Consider the following 14,849-nt stretch of genomic DNA (forward strand, 5'->3'; position numbering starts at 1 on the left):
AAATTCAGCTTGAGCAAACTCATGAGGTGCAAGTTAGCACTCAGACAATAAGAGGCCGATTGGGAAAGAGTTCTCTTCACAGGTGAGTCTAGATTCTGCCTCTACCATTGTCATCGACGTTCCCTTGTATACAGACGTCCACACGAAAGATATGCTCAGAGCAATTTCCTGAATACTACTGGTTTCGGGGGAGGATCGATTATGGTATGGGGTGGAATATCTTTAACTGCTCGCACAGACCTAGTGGTCGTTGATAATGGAGCTATCAATGCTGATAAGTATATAAGGAACATTCTTGAAGAGCATGTAGTGCCATTTGCCCCATACATTGGTGAAAATTTCATTTTTATGGACGATAATGCCAGACTCCATCGTGCGTGCATCGTTCAGGAGTACCTTGAAGAGGTTGAAGTCTCTCGAATGGAATGGCCAGCAAGAAGTCCAGATCTCAATCCGATATAAAGTCAATATAGAGTTAACTTTCATTAAAATTGAGATTTTTAGAATGTGCGTTAAATTTTTTGCACAGTGTAGAAACAAGACTCATCCAGAGCAGAACATACAGAATGATATGGAGGGTCCAATCATCAAGTTTGTTTTTTCATCCAACCAATAAACCCCCCCGCTTTACGGAAAAACTGCAAAGTAATAAGGAATGCTTCCTATGTAAAATAATCAATATTGTGGCTGATGAGCTATAATTGATAACTGATAATTAAAATTCTTCCTGCAAAACAGCCTTTTATTTGTTTACCATGGTCCTCGCTCGTTCGCACTGAATTCTGATGAAAACTCCTTTATACCCGACAGAATTAACTCATTATTTACTACGACATTCTATCATGCTCGACGAAAATAACCTGTGTTGAGATTTATCAATTTATAGCAAGGTTAGAGAAATTGCATCAAGTATATTCGCCCCTGTTTCAGCGAATACGTAATGGTAATCGACCTTTACAATGTTTATTAACAATTTAACTTGCTTGTAGTAGGTATTGAAAAAATATTGCCTGGTCGCTATCATGAAAAAGATTTTTTCCTTGCGTAATTACAAAATCAAGTCCCTTACTAGACTCTCATTTTATATCCATCAATCTGGCTGTAATTTCATATACAGTTAATTTGTTCTTCAGTATTCTCTCCCTTTTTTCTGTACCTACCCTAATCACTAACTCTTGGCACAATATTTCGAAACTTGTATGTAGCTACTGGTCAAATTATGCCTGTGTATGTATTATTTTTCTGGGTTTTCAGCTTGTCTTGGTTTTTGATTAAGTTTATAAAAATGCATAATCTGAATAAAACCACCATATAATTGGATACAATTTATAGCTGTTACTTGTTACATACAAGAAAATATTTTCAATTTACTCTAGGATGGTGGACGGAGGGAGAAAATTTGAGTGAGCAGTGTTTTTCCTACGAGGTATCAAGAACTCATCCTTACACAACCCTCAGGTCTGTTTTCTCGATTTATTCGATATTGAACACAAGGTTTCTCGAATCTAGCATTTTCGTCTTCAGCAAAACAAACAAGTGCCCTTTCCTAATGAAATTCGAAGCTTCATTCGACACGTGCGAGCTGAAATGACCGAACGTTGCGTGACCAAGCGGAAAATATCACAAAACCCCTTTCAGGATTATTTGGTTTTTCACCGGGGATTGTGATGGAAGATTGAAAAATGCTCCGGAGCTGTATGATATCGATGAAGGACGAAGAGCTGTGGGTTGTTGTGAGAGAATAGTCTGGTGCTCTGGGTGTGGCATTATTTGCACGAACTACATACAGTTGCATCATTTCACAAAAAATCGTCTATGTAAAATATTCAAGATGGTGGAGCTATCATCCTTTTCCTGAACGTATTCGATTCTTCTCGGCTACTTTATCAGTTTAAACAATAAATTAGGAGTTCAGTATATTTTCCTGAATTTTTTGAAAGATGCTTGTAAGATTTCTCCTTAACTAGAATGGATTGATTAGACATCTGTGTTAATGTCAAACTCATCCATATACAGGATGATTATTTGACTTGTATATACTGTAAAAAAATGCGAAGGACTTAGGGAGATGATTCCTCGATGAAAATAAGCAGGGGTAGTTCCTATAAACTATTTTCCAAATAGATCTTCCATCCAAGATACGGCTTTGGAAGGGGATGACTAGTTCAGAGTTTTAAATTTTTTTTACGGGTTCTAAAGAACACTGAGTCATAAAAACTATACGAAATATGAAGCACTAAGTAGATGTTAATCACACAATTTTCTTAGAGCTCATAACTTCATTATTAGGGGTTGAAAATGATAACCCTTCATGATTTTCCTTCCAAAATTGTTTTCGTGGGATAAATTTTTGAGAAATAAAATTCTATAATGGTTTCCCATTCAATTCTGGAGAAAAAGTCTCTTGCAAAATTTCGATATATTCGATACTTTTCTCGGAATAAATGAAAACTTACAAGCAGTTCTGATCAGTGTTCATTCCATTTCATCGTATAAGTGTTCCATAGAATGACTACATCCCGCTAAAATACTTGCATCAACTCTCTGGCTGCTTGTAAGTTTTTAATTATTTCCGAGAAAAGTGTCGACTCTATCGAAATTTTGCAAAAAACTTTTTTCGTCCAGAATTGAATGGGAAATCATAAAACAATTTCATTTTTCGAAAATCTCCACGAAAACGATTTTTGAAGGAAAATCATAAGGGGTTGTTATTTTCAACCCCTAAAAATAAAGTTATGAGATCTAAACAATTGTATCAGTAACATCTACTTAGTGCTTCATGTTTTGTATAGTTTTATGACTCAGTGTTTCTTAGAACCTGTGAAAAAAATTAAAAACTGTCAAATCCTCATCTCCTTCCAATCATGGAAGGGAGGTAGGTTTCGAAAAAAAATTCACAGGAACTACCCCTACTTATTTTCATCGAGAAATCTTGTATATTTAGCAGTTCATTCTTGAGGACTACACAGACATATATTTTTTCTTTACCATTAATTCAGATTCGGCCTAAATAAAAAGATATAGAATTTTAAATTTTCATAATTAACCCCGCTTTTCCATTCCATTTGTTGAACGGAATAGAATTTGGAATACAATAGATGAGCAACCGCAATTTCGTTGGGGGTAGATAATGAATATTTTTCTCTGGATTACTACTTCTTATTCGATAATAATAACGAATTCAACTTGCCACCATCTATATTAGCTCTGATATTCATCTTCAATATGCAATTATCTATTATCGCCGTTTATTTCGATTCGTTTCACATTCAAACATAACCCATTTTATCTATTATTCATATAAATGAAGAAATGACATTTTCTCTGAACCTTCAAACGTTTCCAAGCTCAAAAACACAGAACCCTTGAGTGATACCACAATTCTCTTCAGAATAACAATCTAATACACTAGAAATCTGTAATGTTAAAGAAAAGGTGCAATTCAGTTCAAAACCGATTGAGTGATGACGTAGAAGGTGGAAATGCGATAATCTCACTGACAGAACTCGATCCATTGGCGGTGTTGTCCTATGGTCAGTGGATGAAGCTAGACAGAAGATAATTTTGAATACCTTCTAATGAATAAGTCAAAGGAAGTGACTTTCCTAAGTCAGACGGATAAGTGGATGGGAAAGAAATTGTTAAAATTGATTGCGCGACACTCTATACCTCACAAACAATAAAAGCCTCACGTGGTGAATGTGAACGTTCCTAAACGAGAAAAATAATAAAGATGAAATTTGATTCACACATAAAAGCAAATGGAATATAATCGTGCAGAATAAATTTGTAATGTGTATTCGCATTTTGACATAAGCTTCTTACAAAGGAACAACCCTTGGAGGCGAAATAATTATAATCTTCGAAGTATCCACGGAGTAATCTAATCCCCCCGATTCTCACTTTAACGAATCCCAAGTCTAACAGCTCTGTTCATGTAGCCTTCTGATACCCCTTTCTCATGAGAGCAGATGAACTGGTAATAGCCAGATTATGTTCAGCAAACCCACGCCCGCATACACTAGCCATTTTCGAAAGAAATCAAACTTTCCGAAGCGTGATATTTTTCTTTGGCCGAATCAGGGCAATACATTTGCTTTTTTCGATCTCATTACTCAGGAAACGGGTATGGGGATTTTCAAGCTTTTCAGTACACGAGGGAACCGTTTGCTTTGTAGAATGTTATCGATGCAAAGCAATTTTCTGCTAGTTAGGAGCACACAGGTACTTTTACGTGCATCGAATAATCAGCGAAATGGACTCTCATGGATTCGTCAGTAATTCGTCGAAGAGTTGATCCGGTAATCTCGATAATATTCCCTTAACGGTTGATCAATTGATTTGAAACATGAATTTTATATACTGATCGAGCTTCGAACAGTGGCGCTTCCAGGAGTGATTTTGAAAGGGGCCTGATTTTATAGTTGAAATTCTTTGAGCTGTTTTTTGATATAAAATAAGTAATCTTTATAAAAGCTATATGTTGGCAAGAAAACACTGGAAATTTCATCGTCCTCGGTGCAACCGTTCGGTCTTGAAATTCTTTCAAGGTGAATTTTTCGAAGGTCAAATTTGGACAGGCGTTTATCCCACATAGATCTAAATGTGATACATAATCTAGTGTTTATGAAGCTTCATAAACATTCAAGAGCATTCTGGAAGCTAAGAGACAAAATCACGACCTAAATCTGAAGACCAAGACAACTGTTTACGTAGCAGTAGTCCTCCCAATGCTTCTTTCCGGAAGCGAAAGCTGGAATCCCTACAGGCAACATATTAAACAGCTTGAACAAACGCAACAACGTTATCTAAGACAAATAATGCACATAAGATGGTTCCACAAAGTTTCAAATGCAGAAGTCTTGCAGCGCGCGAGTTGTATAACAATTGAGACTGAAGTAACGAGGGCCAGACTAAGATGAAGCGGCGTCATTATGAGGATGCAAGACACAAGACTCCCCAAAATAGCTCTGTACGGCGAATTCACAGAGGGAGCTCGGAAACCAGGAGGCCAGTATAAGCGGTTCAAGGATTTATTGCATCAATCCCTAAAATCAGTTAATGCCAATCATAACTGTGAACAACTAGCGTTAGACAGATCACAGTGGAGGTCTTTGGTCCACAGCTATAGTGGAGACTCGAGAAGAATGCAGCGGTGGCCACATCTGGTTGGTGACTATTCATGCCCGGAGTGTGGAAGGATCTGTGTAGGCAAAGAGTATGGTACCCTTTGTTATAGGTCACGGTTGAGTCTCTTCAGTCACAGGAGGGCACACAGTCGCAAGTAGCCCTAAGAAATTATAAGTTCGATAGCACCGATATTCTTTTTGTAAATTCATTCTCGATAACGAGATTCAGCAATGGAATGGAATGGATACATATTCTGGAAGAACGGCTGCTCTAGTAATAAATCTCAAAATTTCATTGAGCTCGCTGTAGCCGTTCGATCTTGACTTGACCAATTCTTAACCGATATCATCTTTTTCGAAATTTTTCGAAGGACAACTTTCGATACTAGTATCTTCCAGAAAAATCATCGTAGATCAAAATGTGAAACATATTGTAAAATAGCAACTCTTCTAGTAAAAAATTTCGGGATGGCCCCTATGCCCTCCCACTGGAACCGCCATTGCTTCGACTAAATTAAACACGTTGAACTAGCTTCTATATTCCCATGAATAACGAGATAGGTAAAACAGCTCAAACATCTCAGACAAGAAAAAAAATTCAATTACCCAAGGAGTTGTTTTGATCTTGTACAAACCTCACCTATGAATGGTGTCCCAAAATTATTGCAAAAAAATTTGTTCGCATTTTCTGGAGACAAAATGTGAAAACCATCAGAGGCATCAGAAAGTATATTCAATTGAAAATTTCTTTTATCTCGTGCAATTTTTTCATGAAAAGATTTTTGAGGACATTCTAAAAATTGATTTATATCTTTATTGTGAACGTGATTTACAAGTATAACCCCATACGTTCACATTTTTAGATTTCTGTCAAAAATCTTGCGTTTCATGACAAAATTGCAAAAGACAAGAAATTCTTTCAGTTGAATGAGCTATTTAAAGGCTTAAATTTTCTTTAAGGAATTCATATACGTGGTTGGTGTTTAGTGATTCCAAAAACCTTGTGGCCCATCAAAAAGGAAACCAGTGGAAAGCGTCTTAAATGGGCCCATCGCCAAAACAGGCAGCAATATGATATTGAGCTCCTGTGTAACAAATTCACTGATTTTCGTATGACATAATATGATCACACTTCAACAATTTTTAAAGCTCCTCCGGAGCCCAAGTTTAAATATTTAGAAAATTAATAAATTTGTCATATTTCATGACGGTATTATTTTAACCTATATCCTAAATCCGCAGCTTCATCAAACAATAGTCTTTTGATCCGCCCGGTTGAGTTGGGAAAACAATTCAAATTTTATCCGAGATAAATCGTTCAATTTTTTTCATTATAGAAAACATATTGACATTGGAATTCAATTTTTCTCCCATACATTTTCATATCAATTAATTTTTCCCAATTCATCCAGCAGTAGTAGCAAAATACTGTAGGTAAAGTAAAAATGTGATAACAGGTTCAATTTTAATTCATAGGATTACGATAATAGTGTGCAAATGACATTTTTATCATTATAATTCAAACACACCTGAATTCCAATTATCAACAGTGGAACGATTTCGATTTCCAGTTTTGAATTTCCGAATAGAAATATTTAACTCCATTATTTTCGGTTCTATAACAATGAAACCAATCCAAGTAGGTACTAAGAGCTGCAGATTTTCACAACCGGAAATAATAACCATTTGGGTAATATTGAATGCGTTTGATATTTTATAACCCTATTATGTTCTATCTACTATCTACTAAACAGGAAATGATGAAAGGAAGTAAGAAGAGGAAGAACCTTTCAGTCAATATGTTTTTGTTGATGGCTATAGTTTCGAAAAATTCAAAATTTCAGTATTATTTTAAGCCTAGCGTTCACTCATTCTAAATAAAATTTCTGAATGAATTAATGAAAAGCTGAGACAATCATTTGAAGAGAGTGTCTTTTGTACCTATCTTCGAATTTCTCCACTTACTCTCGTGATGAAGCCTGAAAGGTGAAAGATGAATGAAAGGAAGTTTTCAGTTTGTTTTCTGAAATCTACAGGACTCTAAATACAAAGTAAGTAAATTAATTTTGGTTAAAAATAATGGAGCCACTGAAAAATGAGTATAGTTAATTTTTATTGAATGTCGAACTCAGAGAATGATCTTAATTATTTCCTTGACCTCAATCTGAAAAAATCTTGTTAATAACATGAAATCAAAACCAATTTTTCTGGTGAGAAATTGCAGACAATCTTCAGTTTAGAGGCATATAATATGAGAGTAAAACAAAGTTTATTCATCATTATTTCGAGTTGTATTTGGAAGTCCTGTCCTAATTTCATCATAAAACGGAACAGAGCTCTCTGCTTTCTGAAAACTTCCTCCAACCAACACTTCAAATTCATGCGAGTTCAATAACTACTGAAATATCGATTCCGGCCGTGGAAATCGAAAGCAAACATAAGTTCCGATAAAATAAAAATGACTCCGGCGCTATCAAAATCCAAGATGATTGGTACGAAGCGTAAGAAAACAAGAAAGTGAAAAAGGCTGGACAGCTATCGATCTTGTTGATTGAAACGAACAGTTATTTAGCGCATCGGCTTCGGAAAATAGGCTTTTCTCATTCGAAGCAACCGGAATGGGAAATAATATCTTCGAGATGCTGAACGAGAAACCAACCATTCTGTAGAATGCTCCCTGAGGAGTAAGCAAGAAGGGATCACATAAACTAGGATGAATGAGCAGCATCCGCTCCAATACGATGGAAAATGTTAGTAGTTGACAATTCTTTCTCATTCACCAAATGTCTGGATTTGTCAGTATTGTAGATAGAAATAATCTCAGAATAATGCGAGCTTTTCGAAGGAAGCATTAAATTCATTTCCAATAATAAACGTCCGGAATAAGCACAAAAAATTAAGGATTTCAACTTCAACAAAACTCGTTTTTCTTGGCAAACAATCAATTATTCTTTTGATCATCCCAATGGGCTCTTACGTCTGCAGAATCAGGGTTTTGATGGAATTTTCACACATTGCGAATTATTTTCAGCTTTCAAATGAAACATATACAGGTCGTCTCGAAAGAATGTTGGAAAATTGTAGAGGTTTATTCTATAAAAATTGGAGGAAATCTTATACGACTGGTATACATTCTTTGTGTTGAAACATACTTTCAACGAAGGTCAAATCTGAATTGTTTTTTATACTTTATTAGCTATCGCAAGGATTTCAATCTCAACTTTGAAATCTGCAGAATAAAGATCAAAGATATGGGAAAGTCTCATCGAAGTCGAATAAGAATCCTTTCCAAAGGGATTGCCTCTGACTCTCCATGAATAGTGGATATATACTTATCGGAGAATATAAAGCACTCCACATTAATCAGATGCCACGGGAAGGATAGAGAAAACGGAATATAAATGGATTAGTTGGTGGATTTATATCTCGTGCATTCGAAGAGTCACTTCCTCACTTCTGATCGAAAGTCCATTCGATTTTCACTTCTGGTCGAAATATTTCTATGAACTTCGTTCTTAGGACAAGTTGGGATATAAATAGCTATCTTGGACGCGAACTGAATATTCTTTCATAATCTTGAAAGCACTGATAACATCAAAATACCCCCTTAAATATCAAGAAAGCTCAAGAAATCTAGGGAAAATAATTGAACGAATAAAACGTTCGTGAATGAAGGTCCTCAGAATTCATCTTTTACTGCAGAGTGACCAATAGACATGAGTCGTTTATCTCTCAATAAAAGTAACCGTAGATGGAAATGTGACATATATTCTGAAAGAGCTACTGTTCTGGTAACATATCTGAGAATTTCATCCATCTAGGTCCAACCGTTCGGTATTGACGAATTTTTATCTGAACCCAGCTTTTTCAGGATTTTTCGAAGGTCAGTTTTTGAGTCGTTTATCTCTCGATAAAAGTAGCTGTAGTTGGAAATGCGATGCATATTCTGAAAGAGCAACTCTTCTAGTGATAAATCTGAGAATTTCATCCATCTAGGTGCAACCGTTCGGCCTTGACGAATTTTCAACTGAACCCATCTTTTTCAGGAATTTTCGAAGGATTTTCGAGTCGTTTATCTCTCAATAAAAGTCATCGGATGGAAATGTGATACACCGATCAGGTGAGTCTAAAATTGGATGTTTTAAGGGTCTATCTCACAAAAACATTTTCTCATCTGAATATTTCCTAATTTTGAGGAAATATTTTGATAACATAATGTTTTTTTCGAAATATATTTACTCGTTTTTCCATCAGATGCGCCGTTTTCTAGAAAAACGGATTTGAATACTTCTCATCATCGAACAGCACCAAAATTAATTGTAAGATATCACGCATTACGCTATGAATTTGAGCGTGTTGTGGATGAAAGTGCTTTGAGTACAAAGAGCCAGCCAATTTAATGATTTTTGCAGCGAAACTAAACGAGTTGAGAAAAATTCGATATCTGAAAATAACATATTATCAAATTAGCCTTCGAGTATTATTACCGATAGATTCGGGTGAGTTGGGACACTCCTGTAAATTGGGACAATTACCCCCCCTTGCAGATTTCTTTGTTTCTCACCATTTATGAGTGAAGGGACAAACTTATGAGATTGTGTAGCGTCTTTTCGGTTAGTTTAACAATTAATTCCTGTTGAGTTTGCCGTGACCAGAGCGTTTGAATAGACAGGAAAAATTAATGAATTCAGGAGTGTCAAAGCGCGTTTTTTATGTTCCTTATACTTTCTAGTGTCCTGTACATGTTGTTTCACTTTGTGCATGTGTAACTTTTTTTCTGGATACGTGGGATATTGGGATATTAGATATGTCATGAAACAAGGTTGTTTTCAAATCAAACGGCAACACGAATCTCATGCATTTATTTTGTTGTTTCATAGGGTGACTTGGGACAATGTCGAATAGATACAAACGGCACAGTGGCAGCAGGAAATATGCCGCCACCAAAGAATGAAAGGTCCCTTGTTTTGTTTAGTTTTTTTACATGTGAGTTGCAATATATTTACTTTCGCTGTAATATGGGTTTATCAATTAATTTCCTTACCGGATTTCAACTACATAATCACAAATTATAATATTTCAAAACTATACACCGTCCCAAGTCACCTATTTCTTTTGAGAGTTGAGAAATCAATAGATTTTAACTTGTGTTCCAACCCTCCCAAATCGGTGGGTGACTTGGGACAAGTATATTTTATTTTTTCAAAACTTATATCCTAATTCTGAAGCATGGTATATATCCTAATCAATAGTGTTAGTCATTAAGCATATTCAAACCTCTTTTTCAGATGAAAATAGGTCACCGTTTTGAAAATATGACAAGTTGAATTCAACAATCGTCCCAAGTCACCCGAATCTACGGTATTAAATCAAATATATATGTTATGGAATTTAGTGCAATCAGCGAGGAAATTTCATTGAAAATGTGCTTCTTTCTCGTGAAAGGTTATGAGAATGATTGTGATGAGGATGATTATACATTATGCAGAATAAGGTTTCTCAGCGTTCTGTTTGAAGCTGTTCGGAGTATTTGATTGGGGATATTGAAATATTGTTTTATATGAGGCCTTTCCTTCACAATCAAGAAAATTTTGGTAGAATGTTTTGAAACTTCTCCTATACCGCTGTGACTGAGTTGAATGTTATCATTCATTCATCACGGAAACAAGGCTTTGATTATATTTCGAAAATAAGAGTTTGTGTGATATCGTAGAAAAAAAACAATATCCTTCGACTTAAATCTATAGGTCATTCAACATTGGACTTCGGAACCTATAATTTAACAGACAACATGTCCAATCTTCCTATTCCCTTACCTATATTCGGATCCATGATACTCCAAACAGTTCTCAAACACCCTGTAAAAACGACGATCGCTATTGTTGTCGCGCAACACCGCATATTCTCCCGCATCTCTGTGGTAACTCGGTGCGGCACCGCGACGCGTGCAGACTAACGCCGGGACGCCACAACTTGTTTGGCAATCCCACGTCGGAAGGCGAACGCAAGCGCAGCATCAGGTCTTGACCTACAACAACGGATTCTTATCATAAGTGAGTTTATGCCATTTAGTACACGTAGCGAGTCTCTTCTTGCGTCCAGTGTCATCTCCGAATGATTGATTCTTCAGAACCCCGAAAAGGACGCCGTTCTTCGTATTGTTTCCAATTTATTTCTTATGGTAGGGACAAGATAATGAAGCTGTCGGAGATGAAGGCTATTCGTATCATTAGCTACCGCAAAAAATCGAACAGGGAGCTGGAATGCCAGCACGTTATTGAGTAATGTTCGAGTTCTAGGACTAGCAGCTTGCATATTATCGAAAATTGCATTGTTTCCAATGGCCATTATTTCAAATACATTTGATTGACTACACAAGAAGAATTCGAGAAGGTCATACTACAAAATTGACTTTTCACTCTCTTTTTCGTACTGTAACTATAATAATGGGAGATCTTGAGATGTCGAGAAGGAAACCAAATGCTAATGCGAGGAAGATCATGCAACTGGACCTTTCAACAACAAATTGTATGAAAAAATTTTCCATAAAACAAAAAAATTCGATGACGGTCCATTACCCATCTAGGTTATGTAAGTATTCAACCGAATCTGCTTAGTTTTAAAAAAAAAATCCTCCATCAAGTTGAAAACTCTGAAAGGAAGTTTCAAGAGTTCGTGCAAAACTTGAGCGCTGTCTGTCTTAGAAGTACTGTGTTTCAGAGCTTTTCTTCATGGTTTGTGATAATTTCTAGTGAGAAAATGACAACGCTCACGCTAAAATAAACAATCCATTGCTAACTATATAACAGTATAAGTATGACAGATCAGATAAAAAAAAATTCCGTTAAAATCTAACAATACAAAAGACGATATACATGAAGAGTTTCAAAAGCAGAATCCTCAATGGAGTAAACTTCCAATAAGAAGTGACATGTTCATAAATTATATATACTTATATAAGAAATGCTAAAAGGTAGATGTAGTAGAAATTTCATAAGTTCATTTTACTGATACAGCATTTTGTTTCACAGAGCTTCCCAAAGAAATTATTATATAAATTTTTATCGATGAAATGTGAAAATTATAAGGGTGTTTCAAATTACGCGGTTTTTTTTTTAAATAAATAAAACACATAATTTGCAATCGTTTTCAAAAACTGTTTATTGTTAATTGAAGTATCAGTTATGACATTTATGTACGAAAAATAATTTCTGCAAAATGGTCTCCTCTTGCAGCTCTACAGACGTCTACTCTTTTGTTTAAATTTTCAATGAAATTTTGACATAATTAAGGCTCTAACTCACTTATGACACGAATTATTTCATTCTTCAGTTCAGGAATCGATTGTGGATTATTTTTATAGACCTGGCTTCTCACATAACCCCCAAAGAAAAAAGTCCAACGGAAATGATTGTTTCAATAAATCAATTGTGTCATTTGCAAAGTGAGGTGTTGAAACCAAATGTCCTCTTTATCAATATTCTGGCCACAAAATTCGATTATCACCGAACCGGTCTCTTGAAATTTGTTAATAATTCGACCAACAGTGCTTTCAGATGGACGATAATGTAAACCATAAAATTCACGTAATTTTCTAGAAACACTTTTAACAGAACGCTGATTTTCATGAAATAATATAACAATTTGAACGCGTCGTTGGATCGTGTACGAAGTCATTTTTATAAATGTCGTACATCGTACTTTTTAAAAGTCGAAATACCCAGACGAATTCGGTGCGCCATCTATATTTTATTTATTCTTAAAAAAAACCGCGCAATTTGAAACACCCTTTATAAGTAGTGTTAATTTGTCTATAGTTGTTTTTCTGAATATAGAACATAGTCTTTCACTTCAAGATTAAAACATATGAAATTCACGCATTCATTGATATCAATATACATATTGTGGACATGAACTGATTTCCAATTTTTCAGAAACCAAATCACTGAAAACTGAAACTGATAATTTTACAAATATCATTCTACTTATTTCAATTGGCAATATGATGAAAAGAAAAACGAAAACTGGGCATTATACTTTCGTGAGGTTCATGGCAACAAATATATTATAATATATTTTCAACTCAAAAGCGTGAAGTGACTGAATATTTGAACGAAAATTTCATTGGCTGTAATTTTTTCAATACTTTTTGTGAACGATGTGACATCCTATTTGACAGTGCTACCTACTTTTATGGAAGCTAATAATCAACTTGTTCGAATTTTTTTTATTTTTTCTGTAATTGGGTTTCCAATCAACCTGTAGAAAAATTAAAGGTAATTCTCATCATTATCGTTTTCATCTTCAAAATGTCGCCTCCATTTTATTCAAATATCAATCAGAAACCATCTTTTTTTAATATTTCAATTCTGGAATGAAACGCTGATCCCTATGTTTCACATTGATAGGAGCTATTACCTTAATCAAATGAATTGTAATTATGTTCAACGTTGCCGAGCTAATGTGATATTTCGAATCTAATGAGCCTATTAACTATTGAAATATTCGATTTCAGTCTTTGTAATCAAGGGCATATTATTATATGATTATTCTCTATGCAGGATGAATCTAGGTACGATAACTATTTCGAATTAAAACATGCTTTATGCTTCGTACTATGCAGTAGTTGCATGCTTTGATTTAGTTCGAGCTTAAGCATGCTAATGGCCGTATGCACCGCTTCATTAAAAGAGATTAAATTTTAAAACCATCCTTATTTCACAGAAATTGTGTACTTGAATGTGCTTCAAGAATTCAATTTTCGTTAAATGAAACGGGGCATACGACCTTCAGACCAAAATATTCAAAGGATTATTTCAATATGGTACTTTTTTCTCCCAAAAGCATTCACAGCAAATCTGTAACTGAGCGAGGAACAGAGCGGATGACAAGCGTATGAGGACGAAAAGTACTTGCCTTCAAAAATAGTCGACTTTTCGTTCGGAAATTATTAATAAAATGAAATTTTTTGTTCAGTTTCACGAAAAAATAATTTGTGATTGGAGTAATGAAACTAAAATGGTCATTAAGTATTGTCTGTTTCAGAGTGACAATGTCACTATGATGCAGACAGCGACAACATAGTAGAAAAATGAACGAAATAGAGACTCTCACTGATGAAGTCTGTAGGCTTGTAGTTGTTACAAACGTCTGATAGTAATCGGAAGTACTCAATGCTTTCATATATAGAGATCATTGGTCAAAATTTCACATCCACCTTTTTTGAAGCACCTTTGTGCGATGAAAATGCTTGTGGAAGTCTCATTTTCGAAACATGCGAGCTAATAACTTATGACAATCGATCCCTCTTGATCGTTCAATTATTTGTCACATTACAATGCCATATTCTTAATCTAATCTATCTACAATAGGCGTTATAAATCATCCAAATTAGCGTGAAACAGCCTGGCAATAAATTAAACGCTCAGTTTCCGACGTCACTTCCCATCCAATATCCAATTTCAGGTACCACTGCGGAAACATATAGGATTGATTGAACCCAAACTGTGAAACATTAACTCGAAAATTTCAATTATTGTAGCAATGAACAGGAGATCGATGAACCAGATTTTTTGCGGATTCTGCTTGGGCATCCATCAAGAGAATATGGCACGTCAAGGGTACGAATGACAGGAATAGTATGCATAGTTATCACGTTTTTATTCAAAGAACTGAAGGCTTGGTCGTCTCTGTTCAAACACCAACAACGGAAAAAAACGG

At 35.3% G+C, this 14,849-nt stretch overlaps 1 protein-coding gene across 1 annotated transcript in view; it reads right to left on the reverse strand.

Moving 5' to 3' along the window:
• Positions 1-11,116, reverse strand: part of LOC123316002 (neurotrimin-like) — a 165,537-nt gene extending 154,421 nt beyond the window's left edge. Inside the window, exon 1 of the mRNA XM_044901912.1 lies at positions 10,946-11,116. Coding sequence (XP_044757847.1) covers positions 10,946-11,042 — 97 coding nt within the window. The 5' untranslated portion in view covers positions 11,043-11,116. The remainder of the gene's footprint in view (positions 1-10,945) is intronic.
• Positions 11,117-14,849: the final 3,733 nt, after the last annotated feature.

This window comes from Coccinella septempunctata, chromosome 6 (assembly GCF_907165205.1).
Source record: "Coccinella septempunctata chromosome 6, icCocSept1.1, whole genome shotgun sequence".
Classification (NCBI taxonomy): Eukaryota; Metazoa; Arthropoda; class Insecta; order Coleoptera; family Coccinellidae; genus Coccinella; species Coccinella septempunctata.